A 26,251-nucleotide genomic window follows, 5' to 3' on the forward strand; every position below is an offset into this window, starting at 1 on the left:
GGGGGTGAAAGGGAGCCCTGTTACAACTCTGCAGTGACATGGAAGCCTGTGTGCCAACATATGGGGAAGTTCTCTGTTTTTTAATCCACTTCTTCTAGCAAGTGCTAAATTGGGCTGATAAATGAAAAACTTTCAGAATCTGTAGGATGCCTTTTGAAAAGCAAATGTTTTTGAAACCTACCTGATTGCAACCAGTATTATCATGGTGCCTGAGAATACCAGTGATGAACTAGGACCTGCTTGTCTGAGTTGCTATACAAACACAACACAGAGATTTTCAAGGAGAGCTTCCTTCATGTTTACACCAAAGGCCTTGTCACTCCAGCTACATGGCTTCACTCAACCTTGGGAGATGTAATCTGATGTGATCTGAGTCAAAGTCAACATTCAAATTCATTTCAACCTGGTTGCAGATCATGAAAAACAAAATGTATCTGTCAGGGACTGGGGACAAAGACTGCAGGGCTGGGGATGTTAGGCTATCCTGCCTGCCACAATGCACCCACCGGCAACTGGCACAGCAAGCAGGACTAGGATAATAGGATGATGTGATAACTTTGAGGGGGTTCAAAGGTTATTTTCCTGATATTTTCAAATCAAAACAAAACAATGCAACACACAACACTGTCCTTTTTCAAGCTTTTTTTTTTTTTTTTAATGGGAGTTTTTGTTGCAGTTCTGCTCTCCTCCCCCTGGAGAACAAACATTTTTGATGGGAGAAAAATAAACAAACTCTCTTTTAATAATAAAATTTAACAGAATTCTGTTGAAATAGAAACAGCCTCACCATCTCTGCTATTAAATACTACAGATCAATCAAAAGAGTTTACACCAGAGGAAGGTGGTGTGGTATAATGGTTAATGAAACACAAAGAACGTAATTTTTTTTTTCTGTACTTTCCAGAGATTTCCTGCAACATTAAAGGCTTGTTGTCTTTTACCTTACAATTCATTGTAAGATATTTTCAGTGGAAAGTGGGTTGAGATTGCAAAAGTCATTTTAATCTAAATATACTAGCTAAGACCTCCGGAAAAGGGTAAAAAATGGAAAAAAATCTCCTAGTGAAATTTTGCACCTTATTTGCAGACCCTGAACTAGTAACAGACCCTGAACTAGATACAGCATTTACCTCTGTGTTTTCTGCCCTGACATGACTGCGTCTTTATAGCTCCACAAATGACTGCACAAAACGCAGGGCCCCTGGCTCAAATCTCAGCCCACTACATTGTTTTTCATTTCAGAAATATCTTTCATACTAGCTAGAGTCACAAGGCAGGTTTTGAAAAGGCAGGTTTTATTGCAGAGGTGTAATTGATCTCCAACAATGTTGGAACCTAGACTGGGTTTTGATGGCAAATATCTCTCAAAGTACAATCATTAGACTTTGCTGTGCTTTCCCAGTTCTCTACTCATGGTAGTTGGAGTGGATGTGTCATGGTGTGAATAATGGCCCACCTGGCCACAGGACCAGCACCACCTCGCATCAGGGTGCACAAGTCCACACTAATGTAACATGCTCACACCTGCCGTATCAAGCATCCCTGGTCTGCTTTGCAGGAGGTTTTGGCATCAGTTAAAAAAAATATGAACCTATGTCCACTTATCACAGCAGAAAGTTGAGGTAACTGGGATGGGGAGATCCTGTTACTTATGGAGTCTGCTTCAATTCCTTGTTCTCTGGAGTTCAGGCAATTAATCCCTGGCTTGATGACACCCATTACAAAATTGTAGGAGGAGAAGTATAAATATAGTGGTGAAAACTGAGGTAGGCTCCAGCTGTAATAGCCAGCTGTCCTGGGCAGCAGCTGTCCCTTCCAGGACAAAATGAACATATTGGACAAGCCTGGCAAGTCTAATTAGATAAGAGCCTCCAAGATAATTGCTGTTTTGCCTGTGTAAGGTCTGAAGGGCCTGACTGTCCACTTAATTTGTGAGAGATTGGAAAACACTGTAAGGTACGCTGACTAACATGAATGCACTCCTCTTTCTCCAAACACAAAAGAATTTTGCAAGTTGAGGTAGCTGCATGTCAAATTTGTCAACAGATGTGGTCTCCCTCACTGAGGCATGCATTCTTCATTTATCATTGCTCACCACCAAGATTATCTCCCTTTAAAGATGATGTCATGTTTTCATCCTACATATAATCTCTCTACAGCTATATTTTTTTGGCATGTAAACACATCCAAAGCTGGCATCCCATCTTCTGAGTGGGCAAAATGCCACCGTAGCAGATGGGTGAGCAATGAAACTAGCACAAGTGGCGAGTCAGATTTCATCAGGGTAGCTTCCTTTCCAGAAACAAGGAGATGGCATTCAGTGGAGTTGTTCAGCACCTAAAATACAGGTATAATGATATTATTCATTGATTCTTGAGATTAATGTTGAAGAATGCAAGTTGTCAAATACAAGCTCAGTAAGTGAGAAAAGTGTTTTTGTAGTTACTTCAGACATAAATTGCACAGAAGAAAATACTGAGTCAATAAATTACTTTTTTAATACATTTTCTGAAGTAGAGTTTTGCCTAAACACATTACTAAATGAATTAATTCTAGCTTAGCCTGAAAAGTGGGGAAAACATATCCGTGAAATAAACAATAAACGTGAAAAAATCCTTACAAATTTAACAGTATCAGTAGGCCTGATCTGGAATGGCTCTTAAGAATGCTCTCAGTCAAACAAATGAAATTTTGTTTTGGTTTTGTTTTTAATAGTCCTGCAGGACTTAAAATTTATAAATTCAAGAGTATTTCTCCATGTCTCTTAAAGGGAAAAGAAGTGAGAAAACCACAACATAAGATGCTGGATCTTCTCTTTTCTTTCAGAAAAGCACCTCTAATTTGAAAGTTAGGGAAGTGTTATTTATGTTTCCCTTTTTTTAAAGAAACTGATTATCGTTCTAATTACATACTTTTTATACTTTTCAGTTTTATAAATTTGGTTTAAGACATCTGTTGTATCAGGTTTCAGGCATCTTAGCATTGCTGAATTGATTAGGAAGCACAGGATTTAACAAAATGTAACAAAGTATCTTTTCTGAAATCAGATATGATACATGTTTTAAAGAAAAGGAAACAAAAAAAAAGTCTCAAATATTATGCTGGTTTCATTTTCTTATTTTCCTGACATTAAATACTAAAAAAATGAGGGTATTAAGCAACCTTAGAAATAAAGACATTTTATACACAATTTAAATTAAATGTCTACAGAATATCTCTATATTTTTGGTAAATAAAAGTTATCATAGCAAAATTATCACCAGTGTCATTGCATCTTAGGCATAGATTTCTCCTATTTTATAGTTGCTATTCATACGAGGCACCAAAAAAAAAGAATAAATACCTAGAATAGTATCTGTTGTCCACGTGCTTTGCACTGAAGTATCTGCATCTGCCACCAGGGAGGGATATTAGGCAACAGCTAGGGAAAACTTCAGCTTGTCACCTTATATCTGGCGAGATGAGATTTGCCGAAGATGTCCCTGATGAATACTGTGGTTTCTGTTTCCCTGCTCAGGAGAGGAGTCACTCACAATTTTTGTGGACAAACGGAAGCTAAGCAAGAGGTCAGAGGGAAGTGATCCCAGCATGAACAGCTCTGCGGTGACTCTGGAGACCCTGCACCAGCTTGCAGCCTCCTACTTCATTGACAGGGACAGCACACTGCGCAGACTCCACCACATCCAGATTGCCTCCACCGCCATAAAGGTAGGGGAAGTCCTCTAGGACCAACATGTAGATATGGTTCCAGATTCACTAACAGCTTCTCAGGAGAAATGTGTTTTGATTAATAAAAAAGATTTGTTAGCAAAACAATAATTGTTGTTCTTTTCCACCTGAATCAAAGCATTACATTGATAATGAAGATTCTACTTTAGAAGAGGGTCTAACACACTAAAGATATTACTCTTGATGAGTGATGCATCATTTGAATGATACAGATAGCCCTTATAGAAGTCTTCACTCATTGAGACAATCTCCTCTACATGTATGCTCAGCAACTGCATTTACAGGCAGACTTATATCTGTGTACAGGTGCACACAGTTCCTTCATACCTCTTTTCTTTTTCCTTTTTCTTTCTTTCTTTTTTTTTTTTTTTTTCCCCAAACATTGTTTATTGCATTCCTGTGACTGAAACTGACCTCTTGGTTATGCAGTTTTGTGAAGGCACATCTTACTTTCTATTAGGAACTTCTTTATTACAGTTTGTCAGTCAAAGCATCCTGCCTACTGACTGCTGTAAGTCACACATAGCCCTGGAGGATGCTTGGCTAAGATCAGTGCCTTGGCAGGCAACATATATAAATAACATATATAAAGCAACAACTGTTCTTTTGAGCAACTATCTAGCCTTACGTTGGTTATTTGAAATAACATCTCTCAGTCCACTTCTAGCACCGAAGAGCGAATAAAATTTTAATTTTCAGTTGAATATGCATTAATTATAAAGCTTTTAATATAAGATGTGATTTAGAATCCATTCTGCTCATGAAATCTTTTCAATGGTATCTAAGGTCTTCATTAAAGACCATCTGAAGCCAATCTGCAGTTTCCAACTACCTCAGCTGTTACTCAAGTAAATGTAATTTTACCTCCTTGGGAGCGCCAGGGACTTTACAGTGAGAAGGATACAACTGCAATTTGTGGCTCTGCAGCACCTATCGACTGGTATATGCTGGTATATGGAGGTTATTCCTCTTGTCCCATCCATCATGGGCTGATAATTCCAGCTCAGAGCTGGTCATCCACAGGTGCAGGATGGCATTTGGCTGTTCAGGCAGCACAGCTGAAAATGCAGCAGAACCAACGAAGAGTCCAATGTCATCTGAGAGCTGCCCGTTGGATCACACAGTATTGCTGTAGACAACTGTAGTACCCATCCCTCTGATCTGACTGATCTTCATAATCTTTGTTTAATACGTAGATCTACATAAACCTTTAAAACTAGGCTCCTTCCATCAAGGAACATGCAAAACTTTCCTTCTGTGTTAAGACTGATGGCTGAAAACAGTGGTAACTGTGGTGGTAGAACATAGAAAAGTAGAGACACAACAGTGTCTGAAGGAAATTTCTCCTTTCTATTGTCTGATTTTTTTTAACACAAGTTTGTGTCATAATGCAAAATTCAATCCTTCCTGCAAACAATTTATGTAATGAACCTTTTGCATGTCCAAAGTTTTTTGCAAACATCACAAAATGACTTAAGTTTTCTCTCCACCCTCTCACTGTTCACGAGATGGAAACAAATGCAAGCTGTAGTCCACCAGCAAATCTGATTTCATTAACTGACTGCAGCGGGTCTCTAGAAAATGGTTCTCACATCAGATGCAACAGTGCTGATACATGAAACCCTCGCTTTTTATCTTGCTTTCATTGAGAGAGAGGGAGCATTTGCATTACAAATTTCTATTGTCAGAACACTTAACTGAACAAAAAACCTGTTTCTGTTGAAAACTAGGAACACAAAAGCAGCCAGGAAAGGCATTTTTTTTTGCTCTCTCCTCACACAGTTTTTTGAAATACTGCTGGTTTTGAATTGGAAAACCATCATATAAAATACCAGACCCATGGTGTAAATGGCATATTTCAAGTTATTTATTAAAACACATGTACTGACATCCGAGTTAGACCACAGGCTTCCTGTAGAGCTGCAGAGCCAGACCTCTGTGTTCCAGCTGGCAGATCAGCTTGAGGGCTGATTCAGGAGAAGTGACACCTTGGAGGACCTGAGGACCAGGTTGGTGATCAGCTAGCTCTGTGCCTTACCCTCCTGGGGTGCTCCAGGGAGGAGAGTGAAACCAGCGTTTTTTGCACTGTAAACTAATGGGCAGCTTTTTAAGTCACAGCACCTTCTGTGTCTGGCTTGCTCACCATAGCTCTGCTCAAAGCCTTCTTCTGCATGAGAGATCAAACTGGGCATTTGCAAAGGGAGTCCAAGAAAATCTCTCTCATCTTACCATAACTCCCTTCTGACAAGCATCAAATAAATCCTATATAAAGGTATTGGAACAGGTTTAGAAATCCCTGAAATTCTGAATACATATTAGAAGTTTTCCAAGCGATACACAACCATTTCTTGATTGCTGAACAGTTAAAAAAAAAAAAAAATCATGTTCGGAATCTATTTAGTATTTGATACTATCATTTTTTATTCACTCTCAGATAGCAATTCTGTGTCTTAAAACACAATTTACATGTATGTACATCTTCATTTCATTGAAAAGAAGAAAAAAAGGATAGTTATCTTTTGAATAGTTTTTTCCCCTTCCCTTTTTGCCAGTGAATTTTGTTTACATTTTGGATGGCTTTTTAATATGCAGCATACCACACTCTACCTTACTAGCAGAGTTGTTTGTATTTTAGGGAGAACTGAGAGTATTAAGAATATTTCATATGACTTATACTCCTACTACGAAGAAATTAACTGTGTTTTTGGGAATGCATATCTGAATAAAACAAAAAAAAATATTATTTGGAACAGGCAAGACTTAAAGCACAAATCAAAAGACATGATATTTGCAGATAAATCATAACACTTCAGTGCACAAATAAGCTCTGCCACAAAGCTGTTCCTGGAGTTTTGGACTTTGAAATGAACAGGAGTCATTTGATAATATTTGCTTGTTGGTTTATTTGTTTGTTCTTCACAGTTCCTGTGACTATAGGCAATCTGAAACTGCAGTAGTAGTTAGAAACAACTTTGCACAACTGTTTGCACGACCATGTATTAGCTGTTTGTAGTGTTCGAGATGTCTATCTTGATGGTTGTGATACCCCTAAAAATATTTGTGAAGAGAGATTAAAAATACACTTTTTTTCCTTCAAAAACACAAGCAAACAAACAAAGCCAATATTTTCCATTCCTTTTAGTTTCAAAATCAGTATAAGCCGTCATTTTCGGGTTAGGCTAGATCACTCCTCACCTCTTTATTTCTATAATTGTCCCTGCAAAAAATGCAAGTTTTCTCTTAAAAAGCAAAAGGATAATACTTATAAACAACATGATGTATCTCCTAAAAAGTTGCTGTATTTATTTTGTGCCCTTTCTTGTGATTTTTCTTTTCTCCTGATTTATCTTTTAGGCTATCTCCTTTAGGGAGGGAGAAATTTTCTTTTTGGAAACTGTAAACTGGTAACACATCAATAAGGTTAAATGATTATTTAGCAACAAAAATATAATATTAACATTATGGGAAGAAATATTATCTCATCTACAGGAGCATGAAACAGTAAAAACATGCAGTAGTAGAGAGGGTCTTGAAGCTACCTTAAAAGCACCACCAAGAATGGTACAGGGAAGAGAATAAGCATTTAACAGAACTATAGAAGCTCTCAGTAATATGCTAGGATAGCAATGAACACCTCACTCATTCACAAACTACCAACCATGTCTAGGTTTGGCCAATCAGTTCCTAATGTTTCCTGCTTCTTCTACTGGTTCCTTAATAGATGAAGGTCTAAATTCTTTACAGATGGGAGGTGAAGAGGGATCCATTGAGTCTCTCGAGTTACAGAGCCAACAATAGATTGAGTATTAGGTGAGAACGATCAAACTTAGTCTTCTGGGAAAAAAAAATTACCAGCAATAAATACCTGTTCTCTTAAATTCTAAGAATTTCTCTTTAGAAACATACAACATAATCAACACATAATGAAACATTTTCTCCTTTATTGAATTAAAGAAATTCACATTTCTTATATTAATTAAAGCAGTTACAAATTATTATATTCTTAATTCAAATTCCTCGAGATATATGATAGTAGTTATGTCCCAGAGAAAGGAAAGGATTAAGAAGGGAGAAGTGAGAATTAACATTAAAGTCTTCATGTTTAATTCTTATTTATCTAGTGAAAAACAATACCATTCAGAGCAAACTCTGATAATGTGCAACATGAGGAATGAAGCGGAAGAGATAAATTTGATGAATCAAGTTTGTTAATCAAATTTTTTTGTAATCAAGTTCATTAGTTGTGACATAATTATCTTTAAAAATAACATGAACACAACTGATTGAGGCTTTGTATTAATCGCATAGACAATACATTGTTTATTCCACATTAAAAAAGGTAAAATCACCCCATCACAACCTTTTCCGACTGAAAATCAAATGTCCATGGGAGCTACCCAGAACCTATATCAATATTTAACTTATTAAAAAGTCCCTGATACATATATTCTTTCAATATTTTTTTAATGTGTGCATTTTAGTGTAAGTGGTTAGGCTCATATGCTAAATCAACAGTTTGCAGCCTCAAGGGCCTCATTGGAAACTTACCAAGTGCCTGAGGGCTGCATCCAATTTGCATACACATTTACATGAATATACATCCTGTTGTGTTTGAGATATTACAGATCCAACATTACTTCCTTTGCATGCTCATTTTAGAAGCTTTTTCCTATGAAAATTTATCATCAGATGCAATGATGGCTATTAGCTCTCCCTATTAACATCCCAATTAGGATGATGGGGTACGCTCTCCTCTTGTTTAATAAAATCCTGTACAGTTGTGGAAGCAGCATATGAATAAAGTCAGCAAATGTTTTACTTTCCCTGTGTAGTATCTTTAATGGGCAATATTCTCAACTCTTTCAACTCTTTGTTTTTCTCACTTCTGCACAGACATGCTAATGTGCACCTATTGAAGATCTAACCATAGCTGGAGGCTCAGGGGAAAGTGAAATTACTTGAGACCTAGGACTATGGAATGACCCTAATCCACATGACTGATCTCTTTCCTTCATTGATTGATGGATGGTGTAAACAAGACATGAAAGTTATGAGTTACTGTATATGTACTGTGATTCTGGCAACATGTCCTGTCTTTGCCTACTGGAAGAATGACATTGGTGTACTACCCTGAGGTCATGCATCCATACTCCTAACAGCTAATTAGGAGACTTTTTAAATGGTGTGTAGATGGGAGAGGGCTCTGCATAGTATGTCTAGATTTCATTCTGATTTCCAAGTCTAATGCAGCTGGGAAACAGCAGTATGTTCCTACTTAACTCTTGTGAGACCCTACCTGGATTACTGCATCCAGCTCTGGAGTCCCCAACATAAGAAGGACATGGACCTGCTGGAGCGTGTCCAGAGGAGGGCCACGAGGATGATCCAAGGGCTGCAGCACCTCTTGTATAAGGAGAGGCTGAAAGAGTTGGGGCTGTTCTGTCTGGAGAAGAGAAGGCTCTGTGGACATCTTATTGCGGCCATCCAGTACCTAAAGGGGGCCTACAAGAGAGCTGGGGAAGGACTTTTTACTAGGCCATGTAGCGATGGGATGAAGGGGAATGGCTTTAAACTGGAAGAAGGTAGATTTAGATTAAATATTAGGAAGAAATTTTTCACTTTGAGGTTGGTAAGGCACTGGAACAGGTTGCCCAGAGAAGTTGTTGAGGCCCCATCCCTGGAGGTGTTTAAGTCCAGGCTGGATGTGGCCTTGGGCAAGCTGGTCTAGTGGGAGGTGTCCCTGACTATGGCAGGGGTGTTGGAACTCGATGATATTCAAGGTCCCTTCCAACCTACACCATTCTATGATTCTATGATTCTATGAAATGACTTCAAATCCTGTTTGGTAGAAGCTGTAACTCCACCACTGTCACTAATGAACTTCTGCACTGAGTCCAAGCAATCGTGCAGAACACATAAGAAACACACTGGTCACACGGTAAGTTAAATATTATTGAATACTCTCACTGCATTCTGCAAAAGAATAAACACAGTTATGTTAGGCAAGCGTAACATTGCCGTTTAATAAAATGAGGTTGTTACAGTAGCTGTCTTTTGGAGCATATCTTCTTCTGTTCCAGAACACATTTTCTTTCAGTGGAGCTGGGATAGATGAATACAGTGTAGGTGTTATCTTAGGGTCCAAACAGCTGTGGGACAGCCACAGTGCAACAAAAGAGCAGGAGGCAACCAAAGAACAGATGCATAAATTGAATTTTCCACTAGCTATTTACAGCCGGATTACAGCCCATTTATTCTATCTGAGTGAGAAAGAATAAACATCCCTGAAAATGTGCCCTCTAATTTCAATTACATTTTATTGTGCAATTTGCTTTTTTCTTCCCTGAAAACACTTTTCTTGCTATGGCAGATTTAAGCACTTTTGTTGTCTCTGAAAACTTTAGATTAAAATAGTTTCTAAGAACAGGAATCTATTGTGATGGTAAATATATCTTATTATCTATAATTAACCCATGAATGACTCATGGTGGGTTGTTACAGAGGATACTTAAGTGTAATTAAATTAGTTTCTCACTTCAAACTCATACTGAAATCCAGACCATTTTTTTGTTTCATTGTTTTGGTTTAAAAAGCTTCCTTGCTTCATTTTTTTCTTTCATACCTCATACTTGAATGTTTTTTTCTGTGGATTCAAGTAATTGCTGTAATCAAAAGTAGGGATGTTGAAATACTAGAAAGGCTTGTGTTTTTGTCAGACTTCGGGCAAATTCTAAATGTACATAGTTTCCACAGTTTTGTATAAACAGCCAAATTTATGAAGCTTTTGAAATCCAGATCTTAAACCCTACCTTCTTTTCCTCACTTTCCCTGTTCAGTTTGTGGACAGGATTTAAGACTGTAGAGCTGAGAAACCTTGTAAATGACCAAAAACTTGTGAAGTTCAAAATATTGTGCCCAAGCTTTACGTTGTAAAATCACAGTTAGAAACATTGAGCTGGGAAGACCTGTAATATCAAGTATTTGTTGACTCCATTGAAGAAATTAAGTAGTAAATGTAATTTTAATTAAACAAACCTGGGGAACTAAAAGCCAGAAATGATTTCCCCATTGTGTAGGTATAGTAACATTACCTAAGCACATCAAGGAAAAGCCACAGCACAGATTTTCAAGGACAAGTATTGTTCAGGTCCATTATGAGATGAAAATGCCAGAAAACTCAGCAATGTGCCCTTGCAGCCCAGTAAGCCAACCATATCTTGGGCTGCATCAAAGGAAGCATGGCCAGCATGTCGAGGGAGGTGATTCTGCCCCTCTACTCCTCTCTCGTGAGAACACACCCGGAATATGGCATCCAGTTCTGGAGCCCTCAACATAAGAAGGACATGGACCTGTTGGACCGAGCCCAGAGGAGAGCCACAAAGATGATCAGAGGGCTGGAGCACCTTACCCATGAAGACAGGCTGAGAGAGTTGGGGTTGTTCAGCCTGGAGAAGAGAAGGCTCCAGGGACACCTTCCAATGGCCTTCCAACACCTAAAGGGGGCCTACAGGAAAGCTGGGGAGGGACTCTTTATCAGCGAGCATAGCAATAGGATGAGGGGTAATGGTTTTAATCTGAAAAAGGGTCAATTTAGATTAGATATTAGGAAGAAATAGTTTACTGTGAGGGTGGTGAGACACTTGACAAGGTTTCCCAGAGATGTTATGGATGCCCCATCCCTGGAAGTGTTCAAGGCCAGGTTGGATGGGGCTTTGAGCAACCTGGTCTAGTGGAAGTTGTCCCTGCCCATGGCAGGGGTTGTGGAACTAGATGATCTTTATGGTCCCTTCCAATTCTAACCATTCTATGATTCTACGAAATTCCAAGTTCTCCACTACCTTGGGAGATCAGACTGTCTTCATACAAGATCAAAGCTTGAATTTTTTCAGAGAGAGAGTTAAAAAATAAAGTTTTCAGGAAATACATAGAAATCGTTCTCCCAAATATTTGTCTTGATGTAGTAAACTCCCACATTTTTTTTGTAAGAATTGAATACTTTTGCAGGCTCTTTGGAAAATCTCACTCATTATTAAAAACCTCACAAAATCAGGTCATTATTATGGATTTTTAAATTTAAATCTGTGTCATTAGCTAATCTTACCAGAGGAACTGGGACCTGCAGTTAGGTATCTAGCTTCTGTTACATTTTGGGCATCACCTAGCTTCTACGGGTCTTTCAGTAATCTGAATTTAACTGTGGATTTGGATAGACACGTTTAGACAGCTGGAATCATAATGCTGACATTGTGGTCTTTGAGCTTTCCTAAACCATGCCATCAAGCATGGCACAGAGGCTATGTGCTAGTACATGATGTGCTAACATCAATAAAAAGTGAAACACAGGACGTGACCTGAAAGGTGTACCACAATGCTGTGCCCAGGTAAATACACCGTATTTGTCAACATGGTTTATTTGGTCAGGAGCAGCCCTGAACTTCCACATCTATATCCCTTCTTTTTCTTAAGCTAGACGAATCTGAGGTAGCTAAGATGTCTTTGTACTGTGTTCTACTGCACAACATAGGATTTGTGTTTACCTCATTATAAAATTGAAATACATGATGGTTTATGCATTTATGTCTGGGAGCTGTTGGAGGTCTTTGGGTCAAATTCACCATAGGTATAATGAAATCTTATGACTGCTATGTGTGGATCAGTAACTAATTCTAACAATACACCAAGTGTAAGAGTTAGGGATTTATTTTCATATCTTATTTAACAATTTAAGTTGAGGATATTAAGAACAACCTTGATTCATTTGGGTGGTCAAGTTTTAAATAAATTGAAACTCCAAGGATGCTTTCTCTAAAAGGTAACGTAGAGATCACCTCTTCAGCTGGTGTAAAACATAGAATCATAGAATCATAGAATCAGTGAGGTTGGAAGGGACCTTTAAGATCATCAAGTCCAACCATTAACCTACCCTGATAAAAACACCACCACTCCTAAACCATGTCCCTAAGCACCTCATCTACCCTTTTCTTAAACACCTCCAGGGATGGTGAATCCACCACCTCTCTGGGCAGCTTATTCCAATGTTTAATAACCCTTTCAGTGAAAAAATGCTTCCTAACATCTAATCTAAACCTGCCCTGACATAACTTGAACCCATTTCCTCTTGTCCTATCACTTGTCGCCAGGGAGAAGAGGTCAGCTCCCATCTCTCTAAAACCTCCTTTCAGGTAGTTGTAGAGGGTGATAAGGTCTCCCCTCAGCCTCCTCTTCTCCAGGCTAAACAACCCCAGATCCCTCAGTCGTTCCTCATAAGGTTTGTCCTCCAGACCCTTCACCAGCTTTGTAGCCCTTCTCTGGACACGCTCCAACACCTCAATGTCCTTCTTGTAGTGAGGGGCCCAAAACTGAACACAGTACTCGAGGTGAGGCCTCACCAGTGCCGAGTACAGGGGGATGATTACTTCCCTAGTCCGGCTCACCACACTATTCCTGATGCAGGCCAGGATGGTGTTGGCCTTCTTGGCTGCCTGGGCACACTGCTGGCTCATGCTCAGTCGGTTGTCCACCAACACCCCCAGGTCCCTTTCTGCCAGGCAGCTTTCGAGCCACTCCGCCCCCAGTCTGTAGCGCTGCATGGGGTTGTTGTGACCCAAGTGCAGGACCCGACACTTGGCCTTGTTGAACCTCAACAGCACAATTCCTTTGAATATCTGGCCCTCACTCTATCAGAAAGTGAGAGAAAAGGGGAAAAAAAGGACCAGGAAGTTGATGGAATCACATATTTTACTAAACACTCTCAGAATACATACTCAGCAACATAATTGACACAATACATCACAACAGCTGCAGCATTACACTCGTAAAAGGATGTGTTTTAGCAGATACAGACTACACTGTCTCATTATATTTTCAGCAATGCGCACAGAGTAGTAATGAGTGCAAGAAGTTATAACATCGTGAGCTAGTTGGTAACACAGCATGAAATGCTTTCAAAGCAACAAAATAACACATAATAGAGACACTAGGATATGCATTTTGGAAAGACTTTAGAGAAGTATTCTTCACTTTAAAAAAAAAAACAAACACAAAACAACGGAAAAGGATAAAACATATGACATGATAGACCATAACAAATTGAAGGACTTTGTTATATCAGTTATGTAGTTTAGTCAACAGAGAAGGGTAAAAAACCTCCAAGACTGCCAAACCCTAAGCAGGTTATAAATATACATATGAAAATGAGACCTTAACAGCACTCACAAAATACGTGCCATCACAGTTGTCAAAAACCTATAAACAATTCATACTACAGTTCCTTAAATGTTTCAGATACTTTTTTTCCTTAAAAAGTGAAACTAAAGTAAATAAACCCAGAAAATAGAGATCCACAATGAACATATTAAACAATGCAGTTAGAGCACAGCATTCCAGCACTAATTTGGAGGCACTCAGATTTGTATGGATTTTAATATGGTGTTTATTCTGGCTGTGCGGATTATGATTCAAACTGCAATCATCCTCTTCAATCTATTAATTTAATAGTACAAAACACTCCTGAAAGTATCATTTTGTGAGAATCTTTTAGAGATAACTGATTCTGAGAGGTTCATCATTGCTGTCTTCTGCAGCTCACCATTATTTCTACCTGTAGGGCTTCACATGGTACTTCAGCAGGATTTACATTTCTGACAGCAAAACTATAATATAGTCTCGACCAAGATAATGCTTCTAATGCCTATATATGCTGTGGCAGAAGCTGGGTTTAAGAAACCATCCAGGAGACTTTTTACAGTATCAAGTGATTACTATAGCTTTTTCAGATCTTTAATGTTTGAAAGGTTAGTAGTTTCATTGCTGTTCTACAGAATTTATTGCTGAATCAAGTATCCAAAATAAAAAGTGTTTCTTATTCTGCATGGTGAGATTCTGACCTTATACAATGAATATACTCCACTGAAATCAAAGAAGTTTCTTCACATGCATATTGATACCATTGAGATCAGGGTTTTCTCCATTCAACCTGAACCATCATCTTCCTTCATAAAAGAACTATAGTGTCACAGTTATACTAGCTCATAATGTTCCAACAATTACAATTACAATAATTACAGTTACAATAATTCCTCTAAATAGAGGATACTGGTATACAGACTCCTGCCTAGTATGTAGATTTATAAGGAATTTTAATTCTATCTTCTCCATGAATACCTAGAGCCTTGAAAATGAAAAAAACGTTCCATGTTTTTCCTTCAACTTTTGATGAATACTTTAATGCATAAAAATAAGTGATGGTAAAACATTGAAGATAATAGAGAATATTTTTTTTTGTAATATTTTAATCTATTTAAGTAAAATTTATTCTTATTCTGGTTCTTTGCTTGAAATATGACATTCACAGCAGTACTGAGCCATGCATATCATTTTAAGAAATAAATACCCTATGTTCCTAAAGGAAGGAGGGTATAAATATATATATATATATATATATATATATATATATAAAGCATAGCAGTTTATATCCTTGGTTAAAGTATAATGATAAAACGTGGGTCTGCTTTTCTTTTTTTTTATTTTTAGTTAGGTTTTGCAGGAGTAGCAAAGCGTTATGATTTTTATCTATGTTTGAACATTTTCATTTAGTCATAAAGACCAATCTATTAAAAATAATCCTGTAGAATGATATTGCTATATTGCACAAAGAGAAGGGTAAAGTATCGTACTGCTTTCTTCTTAAACTCCAGAACATCAGCAGGTTACAATGCTAAAAAGACAATAAGGAAATTTACTTAACATAATTGAATCAAGTTTATCAACAACTTTGGTGTTGATTTACACTGGGCAGGGCCTGTCCTTCCTTTATGAAAATATTGAAAACTGGAAAGTCTATAGTGTATGATATAAAGAATTATATACTACTATCACAGTGTAATAGCTTGGAAAGAATTGTGCACTACTTACAAGCTAAACTTTCTAATAACTAAAAGGGCATGAAAAAATATACAGTGACATATATGAATTTCATGCAAACATTTACATGTGTAAGACCTGTAACTCAAAAAACAACTTGTGTCAAAGTGTTTTTCACTACCATATCATAAAGGATCTTGACACTTAGTTGCCTTTAGAAATTGTCTAAGTTACATGACAGTCTACATGGAAATAAATCAAAATGTGAAGGTAGTAGAGTTCCTTTCAATTCTGAGCAGAACAAAGTCTTTCCTCTTCCATGGGACTCCACAGTACTGCTAATAAGCAATACTCTCACTTATTTCCTCCTTTTTTTTCTGAAGTTCTTCTTTGCCTAGATTCTTATGCTTATAGGAACTCTAGCTCTCTCTGTTTTAATTTTATTTGGTTGAAGAAATGCACTTGCTTTTATGATGCATCATTTTTTTACCCTAGGTATTGTCTCATCTATGTCAGGTCCCGAAAGACATGAATAAAACAAGCCCTTGGACAAGAGTCTATATTCTAAATATTTTTTGCAGAAATTATATCAATGAAGGATCCATAATAGGACACATTCATGTATGACATATAATGATATTTGATAGGTCTTTCTATTCCCACGAATCAGGATGATGTCAATGATTTTCCAGCTACACACAACAGCCTGTCTAGATAACATTGCCCCTGGAGCCTAATGCTAAGAGCAGTCTTCTGTACACTAAAAATTCTCTTTTAGTCTAGTTCACAAAATAAGAATATCAAGAATTGCTCAGTTATTAGCCAAAACTTTCCAAAAAGCAGTCAGTTTGTTCATTCATGAATCTTTATACATGGTAAATGAGTTAAAGTCTAACAACAGAATTTGATGAAACATGCTCAATGCCCTGTGCCAGAGGTATTTTCACCTGTCAAAAACATGGAAATGCCCATGGTTCAAATCCACAATGTTCATCTAAATTCAGTGTTGGTTTACACTGGGGAGGATCTGATCTTTCTTGATGAAAATATAGGATCTTTCTACAGGAATTTTCCATCCAACTGTAATTCTAAATTCTCAAGATGTCTTTTTTGTTTGAATTCTTTGTGTTTTAACTTTGTAATGGCCTTTATGACTGTACATTTACAGAAAAACTTGAGTATCATTTGATACATTTGCAGTTATGAGTATTTTTATTATTTAATCAAACAGAAAATTTATGAATCCAGTTTCACTTTTGTCCTTTTAAGTAAAACATTGAGCTCTGATTTGAAGTTTCCAGCTCCTGATGTGATGTGCAGTTTTGGACAAATAGATACCCTTTCTTTTCTTCTCTACCCCTTTTTGTGCATTAATTAAAACTTTAAGGGATATAATGAAAATATAGTTTGGTACCTACACCTTCCCAGTTCTCATCCACTAAAGGCAGTTTCCACAATCCTCAGACTTTTGAGTATTTGACATTAAAATTTTCTATATTTAAGGGTGGGTATAACCAACCCCATCTCAGTCCTTATGCTACAGGGTTCTTCACTTGACTTGTGCATATTTGACAGCATTTAAGTGTGAAATAAATGGTCTTTTTTTCATTTATTTTGACAGACCAAATCTGAAAGATCAGACACTGTACAGAATGCAACTACCAACTCTCATTTCCAATAACTTTCGAATGAAATGAGAAACTTGGATTCAGTCCTTCTTTCTGATCTATAGCAGAAAGGCAGTAGAATTACCTGGAATAAAACTGATCTCAGAGGGAATAAAAGGAGGAATTTATTTTGTTTTGGTAAAAGTGTTAGGAGCTTATGGTTTATTTTTAACCAAACATTTTTCTTACATGTGGTTCTTCACTTGCAAATTTGCTTCTTTCCTCTTGCCTTGCCTTTCCCAATCATTTTCTAGAATAGTGGTCATTATCACAGTGGCAAGTGTTCTGTAAAAATTGCTGCCTGAAAAGTAATTTTGAATTAAATACATATAATTAGTTATTAAAATAATTGTTTGGATCATAGTAGAGAGTTCTAGGTAGAACTGTGTGAATATTTGTATCTTAATCAAATATACCCTCAGGTTTGGTGTATTTACCCTCACTTCATGCTTACAGGATGTTGACCTAACATAGAGAGCTAATATCCCAAATAAACTGCCTCCTTTCCTAGTCACTCTTCCCTGGTGCTTCCTTAACTACTTTTGTTTGAAACCAGCCTGTAAACATTGATGGTTCTGTATTCCAGACTAGCAGCTGAAATAGAAATAGGGACACTCTGGGAGACTTTTTTTTGGTATGAGTAATTTCTGTATGAAAATTAAGCATGGTAAATAAGGACCAATTTTATTCTTTTCTGACCACTGGAGTTTCAACTGTTGTTGACAAGCCCTGAAATGTTTCCTTAATATTCAGCACTACAGCAAATTCAGAAGTAGTCTGGATGACAGTGAGCCTAAACACTACTAAGATTCCCTATATCTCATATCACAAGTCCTCAAAACTGCTTGGATGACATAAAAGCAGTGGCTCATTTATCAAGGTAAGCACCCAGCACTCTTGAATCTTACAATGAGTTCCTGAGTGCTTACATTAGCTTTGATTATGAGCATTGGTCTTTTAACTCACTTAAATGATTTAGAAAACATTAGTAAACCTGTATAGTTCAGAATAGATTCAACACTAAGTCCTTTGCTCTTTACTGTTCTTTAGGTAATTTGGTATTGGTCCTTGATAGAAATTTCAAGTGCAATTGCAGATTAATATTTGAAGATCCTTTTTCCCACACATAACATTTAACAAGCAACATATACATTTAGTTTAAAAGGTAAGTACCAGAAATTTGATTTCTGAATCCTGTCTGTGGTGAACAAGTTTGACAGTCCTATTGGCCTACTTTGATTAAGAATCATGTAATCTGCAGCCATGCACTATGCCTGATATACATATTTATTGAAACAAATTTTGGAATTAGATTCCAGTCTCAGATGATCTTTCTGTGTCTTTTCATAAATTCGTGGAATTTAAAGGCTGAAGATTTGCTTTCAACACAGACAAAACTACATGATAGTAATGGAACAGCATAATCAATCAAAATTATAGAGTAATATACCTAAACTAGTCATCTAACACCGAGGAAGTATTCATATGAAATAAAGTTTAGCTCTTCAGTATAAATTTGCTTTTCTTTTCTGAAACAAATTCAGCCAAGTGTTTCCCTTTAATTTGAACATCTGATAGGGATTTAATGATTAAATTATAGATCAATTGTAATTGTTAATTCTGTAGGTAGGCCTTCAAATATGCAGGAAAACATGTGAAAATGAGTAGACAAAAATAAGACTTTTGCAAAACTATAAATTGAGAGTTGGCAGTATCAATGAGACAGAGAGGGCAAAAGTGTTACAATTATTTACCAGGGGGAGTAAATTGGTGGGAAGTAATGAGGATACAACCTAAAAATAAATCCTTAAAAACATTTATGTGACCTAGGCAGAGATCAAGCCAGGAGACATGCACATCATGGACAGTAATGTGATTTCTTTTGAGACGTTAGAATGACAAGCCCATAAGGGGCAGTTTGAATGGAGCATGGTAAAATAAAGTGGACATGCAAAATGTTCTGCTGCAGATGTCACAGTAAGTGAGGTGCAGAGTGTTAGGGACTGTAGTGCTATGGACAGCAAAAATAAATCAGGAGTTGACCTGAATTCCAGGGAAGGAAATATAAGATCTGGAAATAGCTTAAATTATTACATTTTTAGAGACATTACCAAAGAGAATATTGTGACTAAGTTTTAGAATTGCACAGAAATATATAATAATATGTAGAATCTCCATGGAAATCTGGTTCTTAATTAACCTGCCCTTGTCACATTGATTTTTGGGCTTAAAGACTTTAAATCCTTTTTATATTATTTCTAGGTCCTAATGTTAACCTCTAACACTTATTTTTTCTTTAGCACAAGTTCTTCTTTTTTATTTTAAGATATAATAGATATATATTAGTTTTAAAACTGACCACATTTCACGAGATCACCTGAGGAACCTGAAGGTGCACAAATCCATGGAACCTGATGAGACACATCCACGGGTCCTGACAGAACTGGCAGATGAAGTTGCTAAGCCATGGTCCACCATATTTGAGAAGTTGTGGCGGTCTGGTGAGGTTTCTGCTGACTGGAAAAGGGGAAACATAACCCATATTTTTAAAAAGGGAAAAAAAGGAAGATTCAGGGAACTACAGGCTGGTCAGTCTTACCTCTGTGCATGGCAAGATCATGGAGCAGATCCTCCTGGAAACTCTGCTAAGGCACATGTTAAAAAAGGAGGTGATTGGTAGCAGACAACATGGCTTCACCAAGGGCAAGTCATGCCTGACAAATTTGGTGGCCTTCTACAAGGCGGTTACAGCAGTAGTGGAAAGCGGAAGACCAACTGATGTCATCTACCTGGACTTATGCAAAGTGTTTGACACTGTCCCACACGATATCCTGGTCTCTAAATTGGAGAGACATGGACTCGACAGATGGACCACTTGGTAGGTAAGGAACTGGCTGGATGGTCGCACAGAAAGAGTTGTCGCTCAATGTCCAAGTGGAGACCAGTGGCAAGTGGTGTTCCTCAGGGGTCGGTACTGGGACCTGTGCTATTCAACACCTTTGTTGGTGACATGGACCATGGGATCGAGTGCACCCTCAGGAGGTTTGCCAATGATACCAAGCTGTGTGGTGAGGTAGAAATGCTGGAGGGGATTGATGTCATCCAGAGGGACCTGGACAGGCTGGAGAGGTGGGCCCATGCCAACCTCATGCAGTTCAACAAGGCCAAGTGCAAGGTCCCACATCTGGGTCAGGGCAATCCCAAGCACAAGTACAGACTGCGCAGAGAATGGATCTAGAGCATCCCTGAGGAGAAGGATCTGGGTGTGCTGATTGATACGAGAAGCTCAACATGAGCCGGCAATGTGCGATCACAGCCCAGAAGGCCAACTGTATCCTGGGCTGCATCAGAAGTTACGTGGCCAGCAGGTCAAGGGAGGTGATTCTTTCCCTATGTTCTGCTCTGGTGAGACCTCACCTGGAGTACTGTGTCCAGCTCTGGAGCCCACAACATAGGAAGGACAGGGAGCTGTTGGAGTGGGTCCAGAGGAGAGCCACAATGGTGATCAGAGGGCTGGAGCACCTCTCCTATGAGGACAGGCTTAGAGAGTTTAGCTTGTTCAGCCTGGAGAAGAGAAGGCTCCAGGGAGATCTTATTGCGGCCTTCCAGTACCTAGCAGGGCCCTACAGGAGAGCTGAGGAAGGACTTTTTAAAAGGGCATGCAGTGATAGGACGAGGGGAATGGCTTCAAACTAGAAGAAGGTAGATTTAGATTAGATATTAGGAATAAATTTTTCACTTTGGGGGTGGTAAGGCACTGGAACAGGTTGCCCAGGGAAGTTGTTGAGGCCCCATCCCTGGAGGTGTTTAAGGCCAGGCTGGATGGGGCTTTGAGCAACCTGGTCTAGTGGGAGTTGTTTCTGCCTATGGGAGGAGGGCTGGAACTTGATGATCTTCAGGGTCCCTTCCAACTTAAACTGTTCTATGATTCTATGATTCTATGATTCTATGACTCTAAAGGCAAAACTTTTCCATATTATCCAAAGATAATTTTTATATTGTCCTAGACTTTCTTTGTCCTGTCACTTCACAAAGAAAAAGAACGTTTTAACATTTTATTTTGATTCAGGAAGGACTCACACTTTCCCAACCTAAGAACATTATTTTCCATTCAACTGCAAGTATTATTATGACTAACAATATCTGTGTGTCTTATAATTAGCCAAATCATGCTGTCTTTTTGAAACTAATGGGGACACAGTGAAAAGTCCCAGTAGCCTCAGCATTGCATATTGGAACTGAGCCATGAAGATATAAATCCTATTCCTAATACTCTTGGGAAGTCCTTGCAAGGGATTTTGCAGTTGGGCTAAATGTAGGTAGATCGTCTCCCTTTACAGTATGTGCCCCAAGTTTTCTTTGGATCTTTTTGTCCTTTATACTGAAATGGAGTTATATTTGGAAAAGGATGGAGGTTTAGGAATCGGGCTTTTCTTCAGCAAGCTTCTTTGCTTTTGCTTTCCACAGATGCCTTGAGATTTTTATGAATGTGAAATATTATTTTAATTTGCATGTGTTGTACTTTTTTGTTTCTAATGTTATCTTTTAAACAAAATAGATTTCATGTTGTATGTTTCTCATCTGTCTCTTTAGGCAACAAAAGTTGTGAAAAAATAACATTAGTATTCATTTAAGTAAGATATGAGCAAGCAGATGTATCTAAATGTAAACTGAAAAAAAATAGTCAGCTTTTATATTTTTGCTGAATCTATTACTTCTCCATAGGAGAACTTCACTCTTATCTATTCATCAAGATTAATTAAAAGAGATAATTTGATCTTTCTGAGAGAACAGCCTGTCCTTATTCTCTGTGTAAGTCTGATGCACCTTGATTCCTGAAAGTGGATGAAATAAAAGTTCTGGTACAGGTACCCTGACTGGTTTGCCAACAGCCTCATTTCCTGCAAACTTCCCTGTTGCTTTACATCAGGATGTATGGGAACATGGCATCTGACCTGCAGTGGATTTACAATGTCCTTAAAAAGGGAAAATTGTGGCTCTGATGCCAGAACTGTCAATGCTGCTGGTGATTTCAGCTGGAGTAAATTCTCACTTTCAATTTCTATAACCTTAGGAGTGTTGCTCAGTCTGCAGAGTCAGTGTTACAGAACAGCAGAAGAAGTAATCGTTTTCTCCTTCTTTTCTGACCCATATCTCAGGTATCTTTATAAGTTAGTTCAACCCATATATGTTTCTTGCTAGCTGAGAGCTGAAGCATTCCTGACAGTCTTGGGTTCTTGTCTAATTTTCCTGTGGCACAGCATAGGTTCGAAGACTTGTTGTGATGCTTGTGGATTCTCTCAGAATTTACAGATAAAAAATTGCTTCCTGAGATAGTGGGGAATAGTCTTGAACTGAAAGGTGGTTGATCCCTATCAGATGAACCTACACAGCCTTGAAAGATAATAATATTTTTAAAGAATGTAACAGAGCAGAAGTCAAACAGTCAGTTCATTTCCAATTCCTAGAATATTCTGAAGTATTTTATGCTTTATGTGTGGATAATACATTTCAAGTTCATTGTTATTGTAATGTCTAGTTCACAGTAAATTCCTGACAGTGTAGAAACAAAGGGGAGGGAATGGATGGATTACACTGATCTCTTGGGAGACTTTATTGCTGCATTCAGTGTAATTGAAAGTCATCTCTCTGCCCCCAAATTTGAAAGAAGTCCTTATTCCACTTCTAATGAAGTTAATGGAAAATTTGCAATTTATTTCATTTGCAGAATGATCAGGTTTACTATTTGTATTCCATCTTACATCAGCAGATGATAGAAAAATATGGAAGAGATTGCAGGTCTCCCGACTTGGTGGGCTCTTCAAATTAAAAAGTCATTTCTATGCTATCAATACTGCTGCTAGAACATGTGTTGAAATTGTTACATGCCTATAAGGTATTGCTTTAGAATGCTGGAAATTAAAAAAAAAAAAAAGAAAAAACCAAAACCATTAGCCCAATCCCTGACATGGTGGGTGCTGTTGGTTTGTCTATTGCTCCTTCAGAAATGTTCATCTAGCTGGTAGCATGACAAGTGTCAGTGCTTGGAACATTCAGAAGATTTGATTTATTTTAATTGCACCGTAATTAGTGGGAGTCTTTTAATATGCTCAATGACACAAGTAGGACAGCAGAGCAGCAACTATTGTGTGGTAAAGTGCTGAAAGAAAGGTGTTTTTGTGAAAAACTGTCAAGCTTGGGGGAAAAAAAAAGAAAGCTGGCAGGAAAGGCTCTGCTAAATAAAAAGTACATTTAGTTCCCATTCATTTAATCAACTTTTTTTTAAGTGAAATGAACATTGACTGCAGAGTGTGCAGGGATGAGTATATGTGGGGACATGGGCTGGAAGACAAGTCCTGGAGGTGAGGTTGTTAGTACAGTCATACAAGAGAATCCTAAAGATTCGGGTTTCCTCTCCCTCCATACTTCGCCCATTCTTCTGTATGCACCAATCATTCTTCCATGAGCAGTCGTGTATATATGATGAGTTTGCTGAAATCATTATTTTAATGTTTAAAATATTAAAGAGGTTTATACGGTATGAATGCAGCTGCTTATTTTGAAGTCACTAGCGTTGTCTCATTGTCCTTTGTGTTGGCTTAGTTAGCTTCCTTAGAAGCCAAATACATTTTTAGAGTCTTGCTGAAGAGGATAGTCCTTTATACAAGACAGCATACTACCTCTGCATAGGCAAGTAGTTAGGAATATTAGCTATGTGCATTTAAAAGGACGCACCAGGAACAAAATCTCTGCAGAAACGTACTTCCCTCTTATTAGGAAACACTTCTATAGGCTTAATTACAATGGATGAAAAAAGCACTGTTTCCCAGGGAAATACTACCCACCGATATCACAAGAATTCAGCCCTGCTTAAGTGCTAGGAGCTATGTTCTCAGTGCACTTATAATCGGGCCATTATCACCACGGTTATGAGATTTAGCTGACTGAAAACTGTAGGCATTTGTCTCATCATTGCCAAATGTTATAGTTTATTTCTGGGAACTGAAAACCCTGCTGCCCAGGGAAATCTGTTCTGTGATAATCTTTGCAAACAAGCCACTTGAGAATAGCCTGCCTGGTTCATGTCAGATGGTTTCACACCTATTTTGTTACTGGTTCTTAGGGGGGGTTGGTTATTAAATAAATTTGTTTTGTGGTATTTCGCTTTGTGCGTTAGCATTCTTTATGGACTGCAGGCCTAACTTGTACAAAACAAGCATGGCTCATATGAAATCACTTCTGGACTATGCTGGCATCTTAGCATACTCTTTGCATTTACATTTTACCTTTCCCTCTCCTATTTTTGGTTTATCTTTTATTGTATACTTTTAGACAAAACATTTTTCAGTTGTGATCTTGGAACTGAATATAATCACATTTCTCTGCTTGGAAGATAATTACAGAAGTGCTATTTCCTTTCCAATTTTGTTTCTATTGTTCCTGAAACAGAAAATGTAATATCATCAGTGATTTCAGTAACACTTGGACCAAACAGTTAATACATTAGGACCTTCCCCTTCCTACCCCCCCCCCCCCCCCCCCGTAGGCTGCTTTGTTACCAAAATGAGTTACACAGAAATTGAATCCTTGTATTTGATCAGAAGATTTCACAGAAATTTGAGGCTTTCATTTGTCAACTACTCAAATTTTTCTTCTGTTTTACAATGTTTGCTGAGAAGGATTTGTACAGTGTATAAAAAAGCATATGTAACTACATCACTTTGACTTCTGACTAGAAGTGTCATCCATGGAAAGCTGGAGTTGGGATGATTTTTATCTGCTTTAGTCTGACTTTATTGTGTATTGGGACTATGCATTTTGGTTTTCTTCTTGCAATGTATTTTGTATGCAGAAGCTAAGAGTACCAGAACAAAGGAGTTGACAGGGGAAGGCTAAGGTACTTGGAAAAGTAACTGAATGAATAATGCAAATATATAGATTTCAGTGAAAACATAATGTTTAGAAAAGGTCCGTATTTATTGCTCTATTTATAGAGTATTATTTATTATTGTTTATTATTATTTATTATTTGTTGCTTTCCTAAACCAATCGTGAGTCATCTCAAAATCTCATTTTTTTTTTCCTATATATAGTTTTCTTTTGAATCAGTTGATTAATATAACCAGTCTCTAAAAATGAAGTAAGAAATTCCTTTTTGTGGTGATTTTTCCCCATTCTGTGTCTTGGCACATCTAAATACACCAAGTGTTCTCACTCCCATAATCAAAACAGTGGTACTCTCTACCTATGTATGCATAATCCAAATGAAGAATGAAGATGCATGAACAAAAAGGGACACAGAAATTATAAAGCTACTTACTAAACTTCTTTATTTTGTGATATCAGGAAGCATAAGAATAATAAGAATCAATAGAAATTGTGAACTTGGCTTTACAGTTTCTACATTTCATATAACCCTATGAAGCTGCATTGCTTTATACAGAAATGGTTGAAAATAATAATGATAACATACAAACAAAACAATACTAAAATAAATTAATCCTTAAATAAAGAATTGCATAGATAAATGCTGAGCATAATCTTTCAGAACTAGGATAAAACTTGTAACAACATTCATCCCTCTTTTATTGCCTTCTGGATATTTACCTTATTTAATATAGGTGACTGTCCTTGTTATTGTATAAACAAATTAGGATTCTTATATGGGCTCAGGGTACTATACAAAAAAGAGATTTTAGAATGGAATTTTACATCACTTGTTGGGAGAGGGAGAGGACTAGAGGATCACAGGTAAATCAAAATTGTCATTCCAGCCATGTCCAAGCCAAATCTGATGCTCATGCAAGAGTCTTTGTGCTGATTCAGGATGATTAAACAAAAAAACACAGTAAATCCGGCCCTGGCATAAATATTAAAGACTTCCAAATGTTAGCAAGGAAGAGACATCCTGACTCTGTCTCATTTCCTTGCGCAGCTGGCACTCTGCTAATAGGTGTGGCTGAAGCCAGTTCTGAGTGTCCTCTCCACGGGCT

The 26,251-nt window shown here is 37.7% G+C and overlaps 1 protein-coding gene across 2 annotated transcripts in view; it reads left to right on the plus strand.

Annotated features, from left to right (window-relative positions):
- Nucleotides 1-26,251, plus strand: part of BRINP3 (BMP/retinoic acid inducible neural specific 3) — a gene marked incomplete at both ends in the record, with an annotated part of 214,675 nt that overhangs the window by 115,418 nt on the left and 73,006 nt on the right. For both annotated transcript variants that reach the window (XM_082484649.1, XM_082484650.1), the window contains one exon: nucleotides 3,518-3,708. In XM_082484649.1, coding sequence (XP_082340775.1) covers nucleotides 3,518-3,708 — 191 coding nt within the window. The remainder of the gene's footprint in view (nucleotides 1-3,517; nucleotides 3,709-26,251) is intronic.

The sequence above is a fragment of the Vanellus vanellus genome, assembly GCF_965231255.1.
Source record: "Vanellus vanellus genome assembly, chromosome: 5".
Classification (NCBI taxonomy): Eukaryota; Metazoa; Chordata; class Aves; order Charadriiformes; family Charadriidae; genus Vanellus; species Vanellus vanellus.